General features: G+C 34.9%; 1 protein-coding gene across 4 annotated transcripts; it reads left to right on the top strand.

Moving 5' to 3' along the window:
* The first annotated feature begins 1,530 nt into the window (after positions 1 to 1,530).
* Positions 1,531 to 11,052, top strand: LOC113776505 (DNA-(apurinic or apyrimidinic site) lyase, chloroplastic). 4 transcript variants are annotated; one of them, XM_027321683.1, is made up of 12 exons: positions 1,531 to 1,648; positions 1,780 to 1,927; positions 2,601 to 2,701; positions 3,850 to 3,929; positions 4,089 to 4,325; positions 4,431 to 4,747; positions 6,310 to 6,420; positions 6,728 to 6,865; positions 6,952 to 6,999; positions 8,371 to 8,451; positions 9,152 to 9,311; positions 10,429 to 11,052. In XM_027321683.1, exons 1-12 carry the CDS (start codon positions 1,590 to 1,592, stop codon positions 10,548 to 10,550), a joined length of 1,602 nt encoding a protein of 533 aa, XP_027177484.1. In that variant the 5' UTR covers positions 1,531 to 1,589; the 3' UTR covers positions 10,551 to 11,052. The 4 variants fall into 4 exon arrangements, with proteins under 4 accessions (XP_027177484.1, XP_027177487.1, XP_027177485.1 ...); XM_027321686.1 differs by having other exon boundaries at positions 1,559 to 1,648; positions 1,788 to 1,927; positions 2,606 to 2,701; XM_027321684.1 differs by having other exon boundaries at positions 1,559 to 1,648; positions 1,788 to 1,927.
* Positions 11,053 to 21,043: the final 9,991 nt, after the last annotated feature.

The raw sequence follows: 21,043 nt of genomic DNA, 5'->3' as shown, positions 1-21,043 counted from the left end.
TTTGCATATGCAAGCTTTCCTACATTCAATTGAGACATGACTTGAGAAATAGGTAACTTCAAAAGGTATAGTACTTCTGGGGGATTTTGCTGTAATTAACCTTAACCATACCGTCATAATTACGTTTATCTAACAGTTTTATGGTGATGTGAGAAAAAAAATTATAATGTTAAAAATTAATGTAAGAAACATGCTGAACACTTCTTTGGATGGAATGATTTGGAGGGAAAGAAAGAATTCAAGAGAGAAGTTGTAATACTTCTACTATCCGGTGTTGCAAATAAGTTGCGCTCAGCAAGGCTACTCACTTGTGAACTTACTTGGTCAAAGGTCGAGCTTGATCTTACATTGACCAAGTTTGAATAGGTTGAAGAGTTCTATCTCAAAACTAATATGTGAGGTTAAAAAACTTGCCAAACATAATCGAGTTTATGTATGTATGTATGTATGTATAAATCTTTTATATTTGTTAGACTCAATTGAACTTAATTGAATAAGATTCGATCGAGTTCCGGCAAGGTAAAATGAAATTGAATTCAAGTTCGATGAGCTCGAACTCTAATAGTGCACTACTTAAATTCGACTCAAATCAATTACACTCATACTTCTATAATTGGAGGATTAAGTAGGAACGGAAAGAAAATAATTGGATAGTTTAGAGAAAATAATTGGATAGTTTAGAGATCCATCTGTACTTTATACAAAACTTTTCCTTCCAAAACTTTGGAGAAACTACCCATCTCTCCTTTTAATTAGGATTGCAAATGAAGTGAGTTGTTCACGAGCAGTTCGAACCAAAGCTCAACTTGAGTTCGGTCAACATTGAGTTCGAATTGACCAAATCGAACTCAAGTTCAAAGATACTTAGTTTGTTAGCTCGCGAGCGGGACCGATTATATATATATATATATATTTTAATAGTAAAATTACATATATTTCTAATATTTTATTATTTATTAAAAAAATTATTATTTTATTTTTTTTTAAAAAATAAAATAATTATTTTTATTTTTTTAAACTTAAACTCAAATTCAAACTCAACTCAAATTTGAATCGAGATCAATCTCGAGCTGTCACATTGAGAGTTCGTTGAATTCGAATTTGATAAAATTAAATCGAGCTCGACCCGAATAGGACAAAATTCGATTTGACTCGTTTGCAGCCCTACTTTAGCATACCATCCATACATTCTTTTTCTAAATGTTAGGTTCATTAAACTTAAAAGAGATGCATATAGAGAAAGTTAACATATAATTTTTTTTGTTGCCTTTCCTCTTGTACTCCAAAATAGAATTAATACCTTTACTTTTTTCTTTTCTAAACTCCAAAACCAAATATGCATCTTTTCTCTCATAACTTATTGTTTCCCTTCTTTCTATTCACTCCTAAACTCCCCAACTAGCCTCTAGCCCCAAGGAATTTTTGTGATTAACCATTCTCCCAACTTTTTTCTTTTTTTGTTTTTAAAAAGAAAGTCCGAACGTGGCCTTGTTTTTCTTGGAACTCTCCAAAGGCTGGTGAGTGAGTGGTCTCTGCCTCTCTGCAGTAACTTTATTAAGCACTCCTTCCAAAATCCCCGCCCCATTTCGATGATACAAGCTACTCTCAAATTAGGATTCCAAAATTTCCGAGGTTTCACTTTCACTAGGTATATTTCATAGAGCACAAAATGCTGAAACTAGCATGCCTGCACTCAAAAGTTTTCATTTTTCTGTGAATTTTTGCAAGAACTATAGTGAAATTTGTTGAGTTTGTTTTTGTAACTGTTAATTTTGATAGTTTTGCAGTGAGTGCAAGGAATAGTAAATTTGTGGGCTTGGCTTCTTTGAGATTGTCAGCAATGGGGTCTAAAAATGCACGTCATTCTAAATCCTCAGCATCATCATCCTCGCCTTTATCATCACCTGCAGCCAAATTGGGTGAACCTGTAAGCTTTTCTTAATTAAGAGTTCTAAATTTCATCTTTTTTTTTTTTCCGTTTTCCCTTATATTGCTCTCTGGGCTTTATTAAACATGACTCTTCGAACCAAGAAAGGAAATGGGAAAAAAATAGACTTTTACATATGTAAATGTAAACGTGTGTTACCCTTGTGTATCTGCATTTGAGTACTATTTTTGCAAGAAACTCTTGGAGCTGCACTTTTTCAGATACTTTGTGGGCTAAGAATTTTAGTTTATTAGAATACTGTTTAACGTAGAAAAATGGTAAATGTAAGCTGCACATTTGCTGAAAAATCTATTCTAGGCGTTCTGCATTGCACCGGCAAACTCAGTCATATATATATGCTGTCCCCTTAAGAGCCCCTCTTCACCATTGGCTATCTCTCTCAAATGAAATGTCTTTTTTTCCCTATTAAGTCTTAGCATAGATTAATCTATGTTTGCAATCTGATAAGAATCGATCGTAACATGTAAATTTGTGCGTGATGATGAAATATGAAAGTTTTAGCATTTTGATTGCAGAATGTGTTTTACATGATTCAGGTAGTATCCTTGCATAGTAATATACCTATTTCCACTGAACTTCATTCAATGCATCTTATCTTCGAGTAATTTATCATAGTTCAAGCTTTTTTTTTTTCCTCTCATTTTTGATGTAGGAAAGTTCTCCTAAGGGTGGCATAAGTCTAGATGAGATTCTTGAAATTGATTTGGATAAAGTAGAGAAAATGACAGTCCAGCAACTCCGAGTTAAACTAAGGTATGTTAGTCTTTGCTTTTCTTTTTTTGTATGGTGTCTGGATGTTTTGGAATTTCCTGTATTTTCTATCCTGTTGTTCATTAAGAGCGGAAAAGGGCAGAGCTTTTGTTGCAGATAGTATTAGTTTGAGTTTTGTTGCATCAAATTAGCATCATAGGAATTATAGTCGACAGCCAGTGGTTTACCCTCTCTACTATGCATTTAGCCATTTTATATCATCATAGAAGGTGAAGTTATTAGTTATAAGTAGCTATCACCTTGAATACTTTGAAAGTTGAAGAGTTTTCTCAGAGAAGCCAATTTGGAAAATTTACTATTACCACTTTAGTACAATTAACTCTGTAGCATTGGTAATCTTTTGTTATGTTTGATGATTGAAGGAAAGATTTGATCAAACTGGAAGAGGAAAGGGCGGTTCTTGGGCAGTGGAAAATAGTATCAATTTATTTCTAATGGAACAGATAAATGAGCGCCCATCTTTCTTTCCTTGTCTTCATTTCCTTCAATATTATATTGCTGATGGTCATTGTTTTGCTCAGCCGATGAGCGCTGATGCTTTCCTATTACTTGTTTGTGTATGGGACTATGGGAGTGCTTGTCAATAGAGAGAACTCAATCAGAAATTAGCAGAACAGAGTTGGTCTCATTCTGAATTTTGGGTTCTCATTTGATTTGGGCATTAGATTTCTAGATCTGTTGTAGTAAGTTTGGTTTAATCTCATTAGAGTGTATGTGAGGAAAAATGAGAGCTAGATTTGTTATTTCTATGCAGCCCATGGAGTTTTTCTTTGCCATTGGCTAGGGAATTTTGAAGAAATTTTGAATCTGCATTTTTTAAAACTCCCTGCACTCTATGTTTTATATGAGTGGAAAACCAGACTAATGTCCACATGCCTATCCAGTTATTTGTTTCTGTTCGCCTTTTAATGTGTACAATGGCCACAACCTGGTAAGTGCTCAGCTGATTTGGAGCTGCATTTCAGAAGATTGGGGAATAGGACCAATTTTGAGTTGAAAGCTTGCAATATTTATGGGTTGTGTCCAGTTAATTTCTAAATGCATAACAGGAGGTTTTACATGCATTGCACTGGCAATAATTGATTTAGATTTATGGCTTAAGTGGGTTCTTATGGTTATCGGATCTGCAGGAGTGTTGGAATTCCAGCCAAAGGTTCCAAGAATGAACTTGTCTCTGCCTGGAAGGAGTTCGTTAAAAGCAAAACAGATGGTATTCCCCATCCATGGAAACTATGCTTCATGAATATAGAGCTTTTTCCATCAGAAAATTGGAATTTCTTTTTAAATCTGATTGTTGCCTTTTCCACATTTTTCAACCTTTGCATTTCTGTACTGATTTCTAATGCTTAAGATTTCCCTGTTGCTTCAGGCACAGGTTATTTGGAGCTAGATGATCATGAATCTTCTCGAAAGAAGTCCAATGAAAGCAATTCTCAAAAAGCTGGAAGTTTGCCTTGCAGAGAACATGTTATGACTAGAAGCTCTGGAACTAAACGAACTAAGAGAAAGGTAGAAGAAAGCCTTATCGGCCATAACAAAGTTGAAATCAACAGAATGGGATCGAGTGCACAAGATGAGCAATCTATTGAGTATCATGAGCCAATAGGTGCTTCTATTGGGCCTTTCTTTTTCTTTTCCTGTCTCATTAAAGTTGTGTCTATTTTGGCATTATTTTAAACTAATCAAAGTGAATAACGATCTATGCTTACAGCTAAGAGATCAATTACGAAAAAGAGAAAGGTCTCATCAGAAGTCATCAGTATGAGTTCTGAAGCATCCAATTCTGTTCATTCCTCTGGAGAACCTTGGACAATTCTCACTCATAAGAAGCCCCAAAAAGGGTGGGTTGCATACAATCCCAAAATCATGCGGCCTCCTCCTCTTGCTGGTGACATTAAGCATGTTAAGCTAATGTCCTGGAATGTAAACGGTTTGAGAGCTCTATTAAAGTTGGAGAGCTTGTCTGCACTGCAACTGGCTAGAAGAGAAGATTTTGATGTTCTGTGCTTGCAAGAGACAAAACTTCAGGCAAGTTTTTAACAACTTGATTTTAGTCAATGAGCTCATTGATTAGGTGCTTCTTTTAGGCTATTGTTCAATTAACTGATTATATTTCTTTCAAAATGTCTTGCCTTCTCCATGGATATGTTGAGGACTGTACCTTATCCTGGATGCTGATATAATAAACCTGATAAATGCCTTTTATTTGGGCCATTCTTTAACTGTTTCAGTTCACCATGAAAGCCCCCAAATGGTTGTTCTCACAATGGGATAACTGCCCTTACTGACTAAAGTGAGGCATGATTGTGAGTTCATACGGAAGTAAAATTTGAGAGATTGAAGAATAACCTAATTTTTAGTTGAACAGAGTTTAAACTTGTTTACAGCATAACTCATAAAGAAAATCATCACTTAGATATTGCAGAGTGGAATGGAACGGTTAGGCCCCGTTCCCAAAAAAATAGAAGTATGAGATTTCCCATTTTTCCCCCTCCTACTGTGGATTTGTTTATACTTTTTATTCAGCTTAACGTAAGTTATATCAAATGCTGTCAGCCTTTGCCGACAGAACTTGGATAACATCCGTATTTGGACTGAATTGCTGAAAATTAATTCAGCATGTCCTGGCTGCCAATATATTTCATAGACTGTGCAAGTTTCAACTTGAATTTGACTATAAATAGATGGAGTAGAGGTTCAAACTCTCCAAAACATCCATATGCAAAAAGCTTCAGTTCAGTTTGGGTCTTTCCCTTTTGTCTATTTTAGCTTCTCTGGTGTCTTGTAGTATCTTTCTTTTTTATATATGTGGGGCTTTAGAAAATTTCTCCTAATCTTTGTAATCTTCTTTGTAGTTCATACTAGTAAAATTTGCTCTCATCGCTCATGGACTTTGGACTAATTGTCAGAATCACGTAAATCTTGTTATTTCTCTGTTTTATAAATTTTTTTTCTACTGTTTATTATAGTCTTCATTATTATTTTGCACATTATAACAAATTTCTGATGGGTTACAGCAGGATCCTCTCTTCGCCTGGCAAGTGACCAACTAGGGGAAGAAATAGAGAACAAAAACATCTCCATAATTGAAATGCAGAGAGCCATGGATAGAATTCACATAAAGCACTTTAGTATTAGAAAGCCCTCTGACTTCTCTTGTCCAAATTTTGCAAATAAAGCAATGCCTATAAAGTTGGTTCATTCTATGGAAAGATCTGTTAAATCAATGATTTCCATTTTCCAGTGCTTTTCTTCAAGCTCATCTAGCCTGTCAGGATTCTTAAAATCTAAATGTTCAAGTTTATAGGTAATTCTTAAAATGAAATACTTTTTCCTTGGTAGTAGTAGTCATTATAACTGTCCCCAAAACTGATTATCTTGTCATGTTACATTACTCTAACTAGTAGGATGACTTTTTTGTTTCAATCAAGCAAATTTTGTGTTTTAATAAGCTTTGAAAATTACTCATCGGATGAATACTGTATTGCAATTTTATATCATCATATATGAAGCCTTGTGTAATTTATGCCAACTAACTGCCTTCTGTTTGCCGTTAATAGTTAATTGCTGTCTAATCTCTTGAAAAATAGGAGAAAGATGTTGAGGCAATCAGGAATACTCTCCTTGAAGATTATGACCATAGCTTTTGGACGTGTAGCGTCTCGAAACTTGGGTATTCTGGGACTGCAATCATTTCACGGGTATGCCTTTTTCTTCTTTTCCTTTCCTTCTGTCATGGTCATTAAAAGCCTGATGTTGTGAGACCCAGTCTCTCATTTTATAAACATTATGGTTATGATCCTTTAACCCTGAGGGACTACTATATTGGAATTTAATTGATTGTGGATTGGAGCTATATGATCCTTTTGTGCACAGCAATGTGACAATAGCTTGTATCTTTCTTCTCAGTTTTGAATGAATTGGTTTTGGTTCATGATACTGGCAAAGATGGTAAATGCCCTGCTAACTTGTCATTTTTCTGTTACCATTTCTCCTGTTCATTCACAGATGAAACCACTTTCTGTCAGATATGGTCTGGGCATCTCAGATCACGACACTGAAGGACGCCTTGTGACAGCAGAATTTGACAACTTCTATTTGTTGAGTGGATACGTGCCTAATTCTGGTGATGGTCTGAAGCGACTGGTAAATAATTCTTGAATGTTTAGTGATCTTATCTCAGAAACCTAGCTTCTCAAATGGAACTTTGGTTGACTATAGTTTCTTTTTAGTCATACAGAATAACCGAGTGGGATCCGTGTCTTGGTAACTACTTGAAAGTAAGTATGTCTCTTCTTTATTGTGCATTGAAGCTTTCCCATTTCTTTCCTCATTATCTATAGTGTTTTCTTCCAAACAAATTGATACATAACCAATTGCATTTGAAATAACACCTTTGGTCCATAGAGGTTGAAATAACACCTTTACATATGATAGCACCCCTATTACTTCATCCCTGCTCTAAACCACTTAGCCTGCAACCCTGGAAGAGAAAGGGGAATTATATATGACATTTAGGAGATGATTCACAAATTAAATTTTTACACGAATGAACTGATAGTCTGGTAATTGGTCATCTTTCTTACTGTTATTGCACAGTTACCACTGTGCTGACGCATATTGCAATGTGCTCTTAATTTGAAGGTTTTTGGTGCTTCTTCTCTCTCTTCTCTTGTCAGAATGGTCCCTTTCCTTGGCATTTTTTGATTCTAATGTGTTGTGCTAGTTTTAGTTTATTTTGAAAGAGATGAATAGCAGAAGTGATGTAGGACAAGATAGGTGTGATCTTGCCTACTAGCGGCAGCAGAAGAATGAAAGTATTTTCAAGCTGTGAATGGTAATAAGGGGAAAAATATGGGAGAAGAAGGGATTAATGGAAATGTTTAGGAAGAAGAACGCAATAGCTGGAAAACAAACGACTTAATTCTTTATTTGATTAATCCCTGCGTAAGAAGACCTAGAAAGAAGAGTCTGAAAGATAGATTTCTAGTCTGAATAGAATTCCTGCTTTCTATCTTAATTCATAAGCAAAATACTTCTGGTACTCTCATGTAACTGCTATGACTTCAATTAGTTTCTTATATACACTAAATTACCTAAATAAGACTCACTAGCACAATTCCAAGATATTTCCTGCAAATAAATGTAAGAATAAAATAGCCTTGAGAACTAAAATTCTGGAAAGTACTGAAGCTGAGGAATTAAATACTAGAATGACACTTAATTGGGATATTCCAATTCCTAAATAGGCTTCTAATAGTCAAGGGATGCCTAACTGAAGCTGGAGAAAAATTATGAAATCATTATTTTTGTATTTTCTTGAGCTCTTTGTTGACTAAGTCAGGTTTTAATCTTCAGGATAATCATGGTACTTCATAGTGATAATTATACCTTTTTCTGGATTTTAATATGTCGAGGAATTTTGTATATAATTTTGAATTATTTGTTTTTATGAGTTAGTACTTATTTGAGGTATTTCTATGTTCTTCCTTAATTTGGTACATGTAATTCTAGAAGAGGCATCAAGTGTGATGAACTTTTACATCTTGTTGAGTTGTGGCACGACTTATAAATCAGCTTGAGTACATGCTACTGTGCTGCTGAATTTTCCTCAGTACTTAATGGTTCTGTCTTGTGTATATACTTTGCAGGAACTAGAAAAATATAAGCCTGTCATATTGACTGGTGATTTGAATTGTGCTCATCAAGAGATTGACATTCATGATCCTGCTGTGAGTACTACAGTTTTTAAGAAGTGTATATTGTTGTCCATTTGTCCCCTAGTTTGAGACCAAGAAAATAGCAGATTAACACAGTCATGTGATCAGAATTCATCTGTGTCTACATATAGTCAATTTAGTTTCAGTCTTGCTAATAAGTAATGACAGCAAGAAAAAATAATCCTTGATGAGGGCAAATTCTAAATCTTCTATAACTGCATATGACACCTATTTGAGATACATGATATCAACAGATTGGAGCCGTTTTTTTTAAAGAAAGGAATTCAGAATAAAAGTTTTACATATGTTGATGCAGAGCAAGGAATTTCAATGCAGTATGCTTAATGCCTGACAGAAATTTCAAGTCCATATGGATGAGTTCCTGACTAGCTCCAACCCCACCCCCTCCCCCCTCCCCCCCAAATTCCTTTCTTTTTTTTTTCTTTTCTTGGACGCATGTTATGCCGGGTATGAAGGATTGAGAAGCACTGTAGTATCACGCATAAAGATTACCTATATAACAGTTCATAATGAGATAATGAACTATGCAATCATTCTTTTGAACATTCAACTTGAAGTGGACCGAATTTTCTTGCCTTTGGCATTTTAGTTGTTCTTTTTCCTCCATCTGTGGCAAAAGGGTAGAAAGAAGGAGAGAAATTTTAGTATAGTTAGTATGCTGATAATCGCTTTTTGTTGCATTCCTGTATAGGGAAATAAAAGAAGTGCTGGGTTCACAGTTGAAGAAAGACAATCATTTGAGACAAACTTCTTAAATAAGGGCTTTGTGGATACCTTCAGGACGCAGCATCCTGGTGTTGTTGGCTATACTTATTGGGGGTATAGACATGGTGGACGGAAGGCTAATAAAGGTGTGTTGTGCAATAGTTTTTTCGGGTCCTTTTGTTGTTTATAAATTTGATTGTGAATATCCAAATAAGGCATCTCTGGACGTGTCATTTTCCTTCTGGGGTGAAGTTGATGTCAATAACAAAATCAAGGACATGCTATGCATGATCACTTCAAATATAGAAGGTTGCTAGGATTTACATTTCGTACCATGTGATGCTTTCACTTGTTCTCTGTTTGAAAACTTGTATTATTTCAACCCTCGCATATTGTAAATGCATCATGAGCTGTTTATTTGGTTGCAGAATACAATTATTAGAGAGTGTAAAGAACAAATGTGTTCCAAAATGCTTAGTTTTTTATATGTCTGTATTGCATACCTGCCTGCCAGCTATTTTTTTCTGCACACAGGATACCAAGTCCCTCTCCCTGATCTAAGTAAGCTCTAGCAAGGACTTGGATTGGGTGTTTCATGACTGAGCTATTCACAAAGCATAATCTTCCGTGCTTGGTTTATTCACAGCCTCTCATCTCTCTGCTTCCCACTTTCTGAATTATATAGGCTAAATTTGAACCTTTTGCTTTGTCGCTCTTTTCTGATTATAATGGTATGGATTATTATGTACTAGGACATTAAACAGGTGATATAACTAGATTTTCATCACCATTTGTGCACCTAATTCACTCCTGTTATCTCTTTTTTTTTTTAACATATGTGCAGCAGTACAGCACATATATAGACTCATCTAAAAGTCAAATAGAATAGATTATGTATCGTAATCATAGTTAAACTTTTCCGCAATTCTCAAACTCCAACATGATCCTGTTTGGCCCTAATATGCTAGCAGTTTTGTTATCTGATGTGGCATGTCATTCCTGCTCATTTTAGAATCACTATTCCAAAGTCAGGGCACTATGGTTATTTGTTCGGGATAGTTGGTGATATCATCATCCACTTATTTGAGTTAGCCATCATCACTCTGCCGGTTAAAATCTGGGTTATGTTCCTTAACCATCTCAGCCAAGGCATGGTTGCTCTTTTGTTGTTTTTTGACTTGTTGCTTGAAGGAGCTTCTTGCATCATTTGTGCTGGATGCAAGTCCCTGGTTTTCTTTGAACTAAGCTTTTTAGAACATTCAGGATGGCGGCTGGATTACTTCCTTGTCTCAGACTGTATCGCAGACAAGGTTCACGACTCGTACATTCTCCCAGATGTTGCAGGCAGTGATCACTGTCCAATTGGTCTCATTCTTAAGCTCTAGGCCTAGCACTGTCCTTGGCCAATCCCTACCAGCGTTCATAATCAGTACATACATGGTGGTTAAAATGCAGCATCAAGAGCGAAGTGGCAGGAAATTCTTGAAGCAGAATGAAGTGCTTTTGTGAACAAGTGAATATGCTGTCGCTGGTACTTGAAAGAGTGCTCGATGATTTGCACAACAATTTGAAGAACCTAGGAGGATTTCAAGTTGGGGTCCATGGTTTTAATTTCACTCAATATTTTGCTCAATCATGCTAGCCGAATGATGACTGTCTGACTGACTCTGTAACCTGGCGCAAATATGTATAGTATTTCCAGGGTTTTCTTAGTCTTATTGCCTTTTGATGTGACCACACACTGCCTTAATCCTTCTCAGGATGTTAACATATACTAAGTTTTTGTGCTAGAAATAGCAGCTGTCACCAAGCCTGTTACTACTTTGTCAGACTTTTGGTTATAACCAATAACAGGTTGGCTTCCAGCTTAAGAGGAAGCATTCTCAAGGGTCAATGCCTTTTGACAATGTCAACTCCTTAACCCAAGCAAGTTTCCTATCCTATGTGTAGAGAATTTTGCGATTCTTTTCGAACTGATTTTCATGCATTTGTTTTTAGTAGCTCTGAGCAGAATTAAAACATCTTATTCCTTCAAAAGAAGTTAATAACATTCAATAATTTCTGTTTTTGCAAGTGCTCAAATACAAAGGTCAGGCATAGAAAGATAAATAAATTTTATCAAGAATCAACTTGCAAAGTTTGAACCATTTGAAGGCAAGTGTAATTGCTCAAGCCGTTCCCTGGAGTGGTATCATTTGATGTCAGATTGCAGGTTCACTGCAATGGAACTAATGGTGCAGCAACAATGGTAAGGTTCTTTGTCTTGCATTTCATTTAAATTAGGAGCTAAGGTTTTCATGTCCCTCCATGGCTATAGATCATCTACTCTTTTACACGATTTATTAAACACTAATTAAATAAAAAAAATTGCTCTAGATGAAAAAAAAATTGTTGAAGCAACAATGTTGAGAGATTCCACTCCTTGTCATACCATCTCATGACAGCAAGTTTCCAAGATATCTTGATAAAAAAAAAAAAAAAAAAAACATTAATATTTACTCGTTTTAATTAGGATTTGAGGAAGACATTTGTACTTGTTCTTTTCTTGTTACAAGCTTTTTTTTGTTCTTTTAAACCTCCCATCTCCAAGATTCGAATCCTAAATTTGACAGTAAGGAGCACTTTAAAAGCGTTCCCCTGATCACTAGGTCAACTCCAGTGGTTTCTTGTTGCAAGCTTGTTCAGAGGAAAAAAGAATAAAGTTATTCTCACAACACGAGCTGACACTATATTCTGAATTTATTTTTCCTTCTCTCGTATGGCATGCTTATGTTCAAGAAAATCCAAAATAAAAAACAATCCTTATTTTTCACCGTCTCTTCATCCTATGGCTTGCACTTCTATGTTATATGTTAATAATTAAATATACATTTTAATATATAAGATAAATTAATTCTTGTAAATTGATTTATCTTATATAAATGATGCTTGCAGTAATTTTTTTCTAAACATAGATACAATTATCTTCAGACTTTTTCTCTTTTCCTTTTTTTATTCCTTTATTTTTTTTTGGATTTTCTAATTACAATGTGTAGCTAGAATGTCTTGAAAATAAATTTGTGTTTGCAATTTTGATTAGAATTATATTTTTCCCCATAAATTGTGCAACAGATCTTCTATCCCATTCTTTATGACAATTTCTGTCCCTTTTTTTTTTTGTCATGTTGCTATTTCTCCTTCATAAACATCATATTTTAATTTTTTTTTTTTTCTTCTTAAGATCCAATAACTATTAACTGGAATATCCTAGATATTGCCACGGAGGCAATTGAGAGAATTCCTGGTCCTGGTATTACCTGGATGATCAGAAGTACGACAAAAATTTCAGACAGCTAGGTTGTTCTAATTAATTCCTCTAATCGATAATCAGAGTGTAAAAGCAAGCACTTTTTCTATTTCCGAATCAAGAAGTTAAAATGGATTTGGTTCTCCCAAGTACTGAAACAGATTGCACCATGTAACACAGACTGTTCAAAAGTAGGCTAGTTTGGACTTTTCTGTTCCCTTCACCCCAACTAGCACGGATTACTTTACCACTGTCTCATAAGAGTTTACACTCATTAATGGAACATAAAAATGGAATTTGCAATTGTCACATCTGCTAGGTGCAGGTGTGCAATTAGTCCACTGTATCTTGCAAGCATTACTTATGCAGTAAAGAGAGGCTGCTTTTGTAATCTGCACACAAAGGATGAGCAAAGAAGGGTAATTGGGGATAGAATACAACATCTATGCAGGTGTTAGTCAAATTGGTAATGCCTAAAATCTACCATTATCATTATAAAATGAGATAGAATAGATTGCTCTGCCTCTTCTGATCTCCAATTTTCTTTTCTCAATAGCCTTCTTCAAGGTATAAAGGATGATCATATGTATTACTCTTATGTTCTTCGTAGTTTAATCAAACACTTTGGGTCATGTATAGCAGAACACTAAACAGCTGAATGGCAGCTTGTGACAATAGCTGAAATTAGTACTTAATTTCAAGACAATTCTTAGGTTTTTCGTAGCTTTCAGGAACCTGAGATACACCAAATAACCTACCTTCTATGCATAGCTCTACTGAGATGTCAATGCCTGGACAATTTTTGGTATTCTACCACTCTTTCATGAAACAAGAAAATGCCTTCATCTTGAACGGATGACTGTGTTTAAGTGAAAACTGAACTCTCAAGTACGCATAAACCCCTTCAATTTACTCGTCAGTGAAAAACTAGCATAAACTCAAGCTCTGAATTCATCAACGTACAAAACAAGAATTCATAAACTCAAGATATGTACAAAACTAAATAGCTATATGAACTCTTACATTAGTAATACAAAACAAGAAATCAAAGCTGCAACTCAAGGTCGAATTCAATATATCAAGTTATGAACAAAAGTTAACAATTTGAAAAACTTGATGATATCTCCAGTGCAAGTTAACTTGATGTGCAAAAATACTAGGATTCGATGATCTCTCCTTCTTCTACTTCCCCACGACTCAAATATGCGTTTTCATCATCATCCGCTGCCCTGAATTCCTCCTTCAAGTGCAAGCCAAGCTGCTCTAAAGGGTGCAAAACTTTGCCATTCTTTAAACCTCTCAATACCATCACTGCTGGTCCGTTGCATCCATGGATAATGTAAGAGGGAGCACACTGACTTAGTTGCTCAAGTTCCTTCACAATCATGAGATTGTCTTCCAAATCAACAGTGCTTTCTATCATCTGTATCGCAACGCGGGCTGCTTCTCTTTCCCTCTGCCTCAATTCAGCTTCTTTCTTCTTCAATGGCTCGGCTGATCTTAGCACCTCTTCCTCTTTGCCCTGTTTTATTATCGGTCTCTCCTTTTCTTGATCGACGTTAAATTTTGCAGCTTTTGCTACGGAAATAATTTCGGCGAAGCGGGGTGTTAACCTTGCAGCACATAACGCCGTCTTCAAAACATATTCGTCGGCAAGATTAGCTTCACTCGTACAGCAGCTTTGATCAGCGGTGGTAATCGTCACAATACCCTTTTCCTGCTGCTGCTTAGGCTTAAAAGTACCTGCGCCAATCCTGTTCTTGCTGCATCGCAACCTTTTTAATGTATCCATTATTCTCTTCTTTTTCCCATTCCTTTGATTACCATCTAGAACTACTAGGACTTGGGCCGCTCCTTTGTTGTTGCTCCCATTAATTCGAGAAGTCAATTTTCTGTCCGCTAAATTGTTCTGCTTCCCAACTGCGCCTTTCCTAGCAGCAGTCATGTTGGATGGTAATGGCGGAAACAAACCCTATAATGATAGATGTTAAAATCTACAATCTTAACCAAACCCAAGAACCGAAATTGCAAAATCCAAAAGAACCCTATTACTAGTTGATCAAAGAAATATGACTACTTCTGAGGAAGACGAAGAAAACAAGAAATTTTGAGGCTATCTACGATAATGGTCTGCTTACTCTTCAAGCACCGAGGAATGAAACCTAGACGTCGATATGATCACTTGCTTCTTAACTTCTGCTAGTAAATTTTTTGCGAGAAGAACAATGAACAGAGTGGTTGTTATATAGACTTTCGGTATTAGGAAGGTAGTGGTTTCCTTTTCCTACGTTGTTCGGGAGTTCGGGTCCCAGTCTAGCGGCAAATTCAAATGCAGAGTTTACGGGCTTGAGCTTTTAGCTTCTTTTATTTGGGCCTTTCCGGGTTCAGCATATTTACGTTTGAATTGCTTATTGCGGTTCTTTACTTCAATAAAATTGATACAAATTGAGATAGCCCCGTGCTTCCCTCAAATCACTTAATTAGTTTCGTTGTTGGAACTAGGAATGGCAATTGGGAGTCGGGAGGGGCTAATAGAGTGAATATATAATTAGTAAAAAGTGTGATTAGTAATTTAGTATAAATTTATTGATATAATTAATCAATGATTTGTCTTAGCATAAATGTATAATTGTTAGTATAACTAATAATATTAAATATTAAATATTTATTTATTTATTTTAGGCAGGTGACGGGGTGGGACTTGGAAGTATACTCTCCCGTTCCTCACCCTATTTTTTAACGGGAGGGAGGAGAAAATGACCCCCCTGTCCCGCCCCATCAACCTTCGGAGGCCATCAACCTTCGGAGGGCACTCACCCCAATTACCATCCCTAGTTGAAAGAGGTTTTTGTGGTACTAAAGTTGGGATAGATTGTGGCTTTTGACATGTGTAGATATGATAACCCCACCTGACTAATTAATCTTTTTATCCCTCTTTCTCTTCACATGTGATAGATTAAGTCACTTTCTATATTGGTTGTGATTTGGAAAATATCATACAAAAACTTGTCTTTCATGCAAAAAGAGATGTTTAAAAAATCAATTATATACTTTAATTAATTAAAATTGTTTGATACAATCATCTTAATTGTTAATCCACTAGTGTTTTCTAAAATTATATTTCAATCAAATTTGAAGTGCAATGTGCCAAAAAGGTAAAAATATTTTCTTAACACAATTAAAAAAAAAAGAGTGAGTTTTTTTTATACACAAACATTGTACAATTTTTTTACATTAATAGGACATAATATGAACTAAAATTTGAAATTCAAATCATGCACGTGTAGCATATAACTATAACTCTTAGTGTGAAAAATACTATACTGTTAATGCATAAAAAGTTAATTTTTTTAAAAAAAATCACTTATCTCCTCTTATATGATAGAAAGAGATAAAAACATTCTCTCTAGTCTCCACCAAATAAGAGGAAAAAATAAATGCCATCAAAGTGAATTAAAAAAGTCAAAAATTTTAAGATCATCATAATTATGTAAATTTTAAATCCAAATTAGCACCATTTATTTTCACCAAAAAAAACAGTCTAGTTTTTTATTGCGAAAGTTTCTGCCAAGCCTCATAAATTCTATGTATGGGTGTAGCTTTAGATTGTGAATTTAGCCCTACCCATATTAAATTTGTACCTTTTACAACAAATATTGTAAAAATTACATGACTGAGCGACACTGGATAAAGGTTCATCTGGAGATACCCAAATCCATCAGGCAGCATCATGCAACCTTGAAGTCAAAAATTTTTTCATTACGTTGGAGAATTGATTTCATGGTACTATAATTTTTTCATTACATTGGAGAATTGATTTCTCATTAGGTAAATAAATTTCTAGACTACTTTTTCCTTAAAGCATCTTAAAGTTCAATCCTAATAGTAGATCAGATGCAAAGCTCTATAGCCTTGGCAGCATATTCCCTCATCTTCCTAAATTTTGCCACTTCAGAAATAAGGTCCACATTTATATTCCATTATTAACAGAAATAACATACAAAATAATGCAAAATGCTTAATTTCAAAGAATAAACATATCTTTATTTTTAAAAACAATGCATTTAATTCGATATTGAGGAATTTTATCAAAATACTAACAAATCCAACCCATGTTAAATGGAAAATAATAATGTAGAGTATGCAGACGATATTTATACCAAACAGTTAACTTTTGCTTAGTGTCCCCACGGAATAGCTTGAGCGGTCCGCTTCCCCTCCTTAGGGTATGGCGACCTTCCTGGCTTGTCCAGGATTCGAGTCCCGCTGTTAACGTGCTCGGTGTGGAGTGGGGCCTCCTCTCCCGGGCCACAGGAGATTAGTCGGGCCCCGTAAGGATTGACCAGGGCACCCCTGTGTTGAAAAAATAAAAGTTAACTTTTGCTTAGTGTGAAAGTTCAAGCCATCCAATTCCAAAGAAAAATAAAAATTATTCATGTGTTTAATTAAAAGTCAAACTATTCTAATGGTATTATCACAATTTGCTTGTAGTGGCAAAAAACAAATGTAGAAGAAGTAAGTAGAAGTATTGATATTGTAATACCATTCAGAAATACTGATACTTTTGTCAAATTCGTTCAGATTTGATCAAATCTTATTCTTTTCATTGTTAAAATTTGTTAATTTCACTTGACAGTCGATCATGAGTTTTACTTTTACTTCAAGAAAATTGTACTCTAACTGGTTGGTGATTTTGTTATGGCTATTTGAAAGACGAACCAAATCAAATTTAGGGGGGTATAGTAGCTAGAGATATATTGGGAGTGAAAGACTAGTACAACATGCGTCCTGAAACATTAAATATGAAGTAAGCAAATACATTATTGACTTAATGCCACTAGATTTTGGCATTACAGTTTAAACATTTACTTTATAGGTATTTAAAACGTATTTGATGCTACCATACTTGAGTAAAAGCAAAGATTGGAGATAGATCCGTCCATACCTTTCAATGATTAAACAAAACTAGTTTGCCTTCCATTTTCTCTTGTACCATATGTAGATGTGATTAACCCTACTTGGCTAACTAATCTTTCTTCCCCTTTTTCTCTTCACATGTGATAGATTAAATCACTTTCTATATTGATTGTGGTTTGGGCAATATCATACAAAAACTTGTCTTTCATACAAAAAGAGATGTTTAAAAAAATCAATTATAAATTTTAATTAATTAAAATTGTTTGATATGATCATCTTAATTGTTGATCTGCTAGTGTTTTCTAAAATTATATTTCAATCAAATTTGAAGTGCAATGTACCAAAGAGGTAAAAATATCTTCTTAACATAATTAAAAAAGAGTGATTTTTTCATACACTATCAATGCATAAATTTTTTACATTAGCAGGTTTACATCATGCCATATACTATGAACTCAAATTTAAATTTCAAATCATCCACATATGACATACATCTATAGCTTCTAGTGTAAAGAAATCACTGCACTGTTAGTGCATAAAAAGTTAATTTTTATAAGAAAAATCTCTCATCTCCTCTTATATGATAAAAAGAGATAAAAGTGTTCTCTCTAATCTTCACCAAATAAATGGAAAAAAATAAATGCCATCAAGGTAAATGAAAAAAGTAAAAAATCTTAAGACCATTCATAATGATGTTAATTTTAAATTCAAATTAGCACCATCTATTTAAAAAAAAAAAAGGCTAATTGTTTTTTTGAGAAAGTTTCTACCAACTCTCATAAATTCTACTTGCTTTTTGGTCAACTTAGTTATAAGGGTGTGGATTTAAATTACGAATTTAGCCCCCACCCTTATTAAAATTGTACTTTTTACAACAAATATTGCAAAAAATTGCATAACTGAGGGAAATTGGATAAAAGTTCATCTAAAGATGCCAAGGTCCGTTAAGCAGTATCATACAACCTTGAAGTACTAAAATTTTTTCATTAGATTGGAGAATTGATTTCATTGTACTAAAATTTTTTTCATTACATTGTGTACTAAATATTTAATTTGCTAATAAAATAGAAATTACTTAGAATAAATACATATTTTAAAATTTTTTATGATAATTAAAATTTTCATTAGAAATTCTTTATCACATTATTATCGAAATCTATATTTTGTAGTAGGATTTGAGACGGAGAAAAATGAAATTTAAATAATAAAATGGAACACAACAACAAGAAAGAGATAAAGACAAATGGTCATTTGACAATATTCTAACAGTGAGGGCATAATTATCTTCTTACTACCCAAATACATTAGACTATTATTATTATTATTAAGGGGATAATTTGTAAGTTTTACAAAATATGAGAGTAATTTGCTACTAACCCCAAATGACACGGGGACAATATGTAATTAAGTGGAATACTTGCCAAACTGCATGTTAGTCGGGCTACTCTTGCTTGAAGATGACAAAAATTCCGGTATCATGGTTCGCGTGGGATTTACCCACACAAAAAAAAAGGTTCAAGTCGGACCAGAGGTAACTTCATTTGAACCCTTGCCATTTTTGTGGATCGGTTGTCGTTTTATCCATAGTCTGGTGCTACTTTACTTGAAAATGGATTTTGATCAATTTGACATTTCTTTTTCCAATTGAAATATGGCAAAGTTTTATAACTTTGTTCGCAAACCATATATACATGAGAATGTGGCATCTTGAGAATCATTATAAATGAGAATTTTAGGTAATGACAGTTGACAATAACAGTTCTTTCTCAACATTGCTTACTAGATATGCTTTAATCAACAGTCTATAATCTGTTTTCTCTGCGTTTTTCATGGTTCAGCGAATTTCTTTATGTTCTTTTGCGGCTTCCACTTAATTTCATTCATTCTCTTAGTGCATGCATGTATCTGATTTTCTTGTCTTGTAGATTTGCATCTTGTAATCAAATTCAGGGTATTCATTTTCTTCCAGGTAATTGGCAGTCGATGGTGCTGCAAAGTGGTTGTTAACTTGTTGATCGAGAAACGATATTTGATATGGAAAACATTTTCTGTGCCCCTAGGACAGTATGGAGGAAGTGGCGGCATGACTCTGCAAGGACAGTAGCATTGAACACTGCTAAAATCTAATGCCTGACCAAAATGCATGGTCTTCTTTGTAACATACCATTGCCTGATTCACACCTTGGCATTGATCAAGTTGACGGACACTCAGAACTTGATGTAGAGCTGCTGTGATTGGCATCTTTACTCTGTGGTTCCTGATATGGCTGAAAATACTTCTCCAGCTTTAATTATGGTCACAATCTTTGCTCCACCAACCCTGGTTTCTCATCTGCTGGTTGAGGTGAATGTGAAGAGGAAGATTGCTGCCAATTTAACGTCCACAAATTATGACAACCATGGTAGGGGATATGTAAAAGAGAATCGATGTAATGCATGACAATTGACAACTAGTGAGCCACTGGGTTATTCTAGACGTTGACGCAGAGGCAAGTGAGAGAGATCCTGGTCCTGGAATTACCTTGATGATCTGAAGTAGAACCCAAAGGCCCGAAAGCTAAGTTGTTCTAGCTGTTCCAGTTGATAATCAGGAGTGCAATTGTGCAAAAGCAAGTGGCTCATCTTTTTCGAATCAAGAAGTTAAACTGGATTTGGTTCTCCACGTACTGAAACAGATTGCACCATGCATGTAATACAGGCTGTTCGAAAGTAGGCAAGTTTTTGGATGTCCTTTTTGTTCTTTTAACATACAAATGGATGCAAAATTAGTGAGTTCCATTCACCCCAACAAGCATGAATTACTCTACCGCTGTCTCATCTCATGAAGTTTACACTCATTAATGGAACATAAAAATGGAACTTGCAATTGTCACATCTGCTAGGTGCAGGTGTGCAATTAGTCCACTGTATCTTGCAAGCATTACTTATGCGGTAAAGAGAGGCTGCTTTTGTATTCTGCACACAAAGGATGAGCAAACAAGGGTAATTGGGGATAGAATACAAAATTTATGCAGGCTACTAGTCAAATTGGTAATGCCTAAAATCTACCATTATCATTATAAAATGGGATAGAATAGATTGCTCTGCTTCTTCTGATCTCCAATTTTCTTTTCTCAATAGCCTTCTTCAAGGTATAAAGGATGATCATATGTATTACTCTTATGGTCTTCGTAGTTTAATCAAACACTTTGGGTCATGTATAGCAGAACACTAAACAGCTGAATGGCAGCTTGTGAGTTGTGACAGTAGCCGAAATTAGTACTTAATTTCAAGACAATTCTTAGGTTTTTCGTAGCTTTCAGGAACCTGAGATACACCAAATAACCTACCTTCTATGCATAGCTCTACTGAGATGTCAATGCCTGGACAATTTTTGGTATTCTACCACTTTTTCATCAAACAAGAAAATGCCTTCATCTTGAACGGATGACTGTGTTTAAGTGAAAACTGAACTCTCAAGTACGCATAAACCTCTTCAATTTACTCGTCAGTGAAAAACTAGCATAAACTCAAGCTCTGAATTCATCAACGTACAAAACAAGAATTCATAAACTCAAGATATGTACAAAACTGAATAGCTATATGAACTCTTACATTAATAATACAAAACAAGAAATCAAAGCTGCAACTCAAGGTCGAATTCAATATATCAAGTTATGAACAAAAGTTAACAAT

Source organism: Coffea eugenioides, chromosome 6 (genome assembly GCF_003713205.1).
Source record: "Coffea eugenioides isolate CCC68of chromosome 6, Ceug_1.0, whole genome shotgun sequence".
NCBI classification, from domain to species: Eukaryota; Viridiplantae; Streptophyta; class Magnoliopsida; order Gentianales; family Rubiaceae; genus Coffea; species Coffea eugenioides.
Note: the sequence above shows the minus strand (reverse complement) of the source record. Positions and strands in the feature narration are given on the sequence as shown.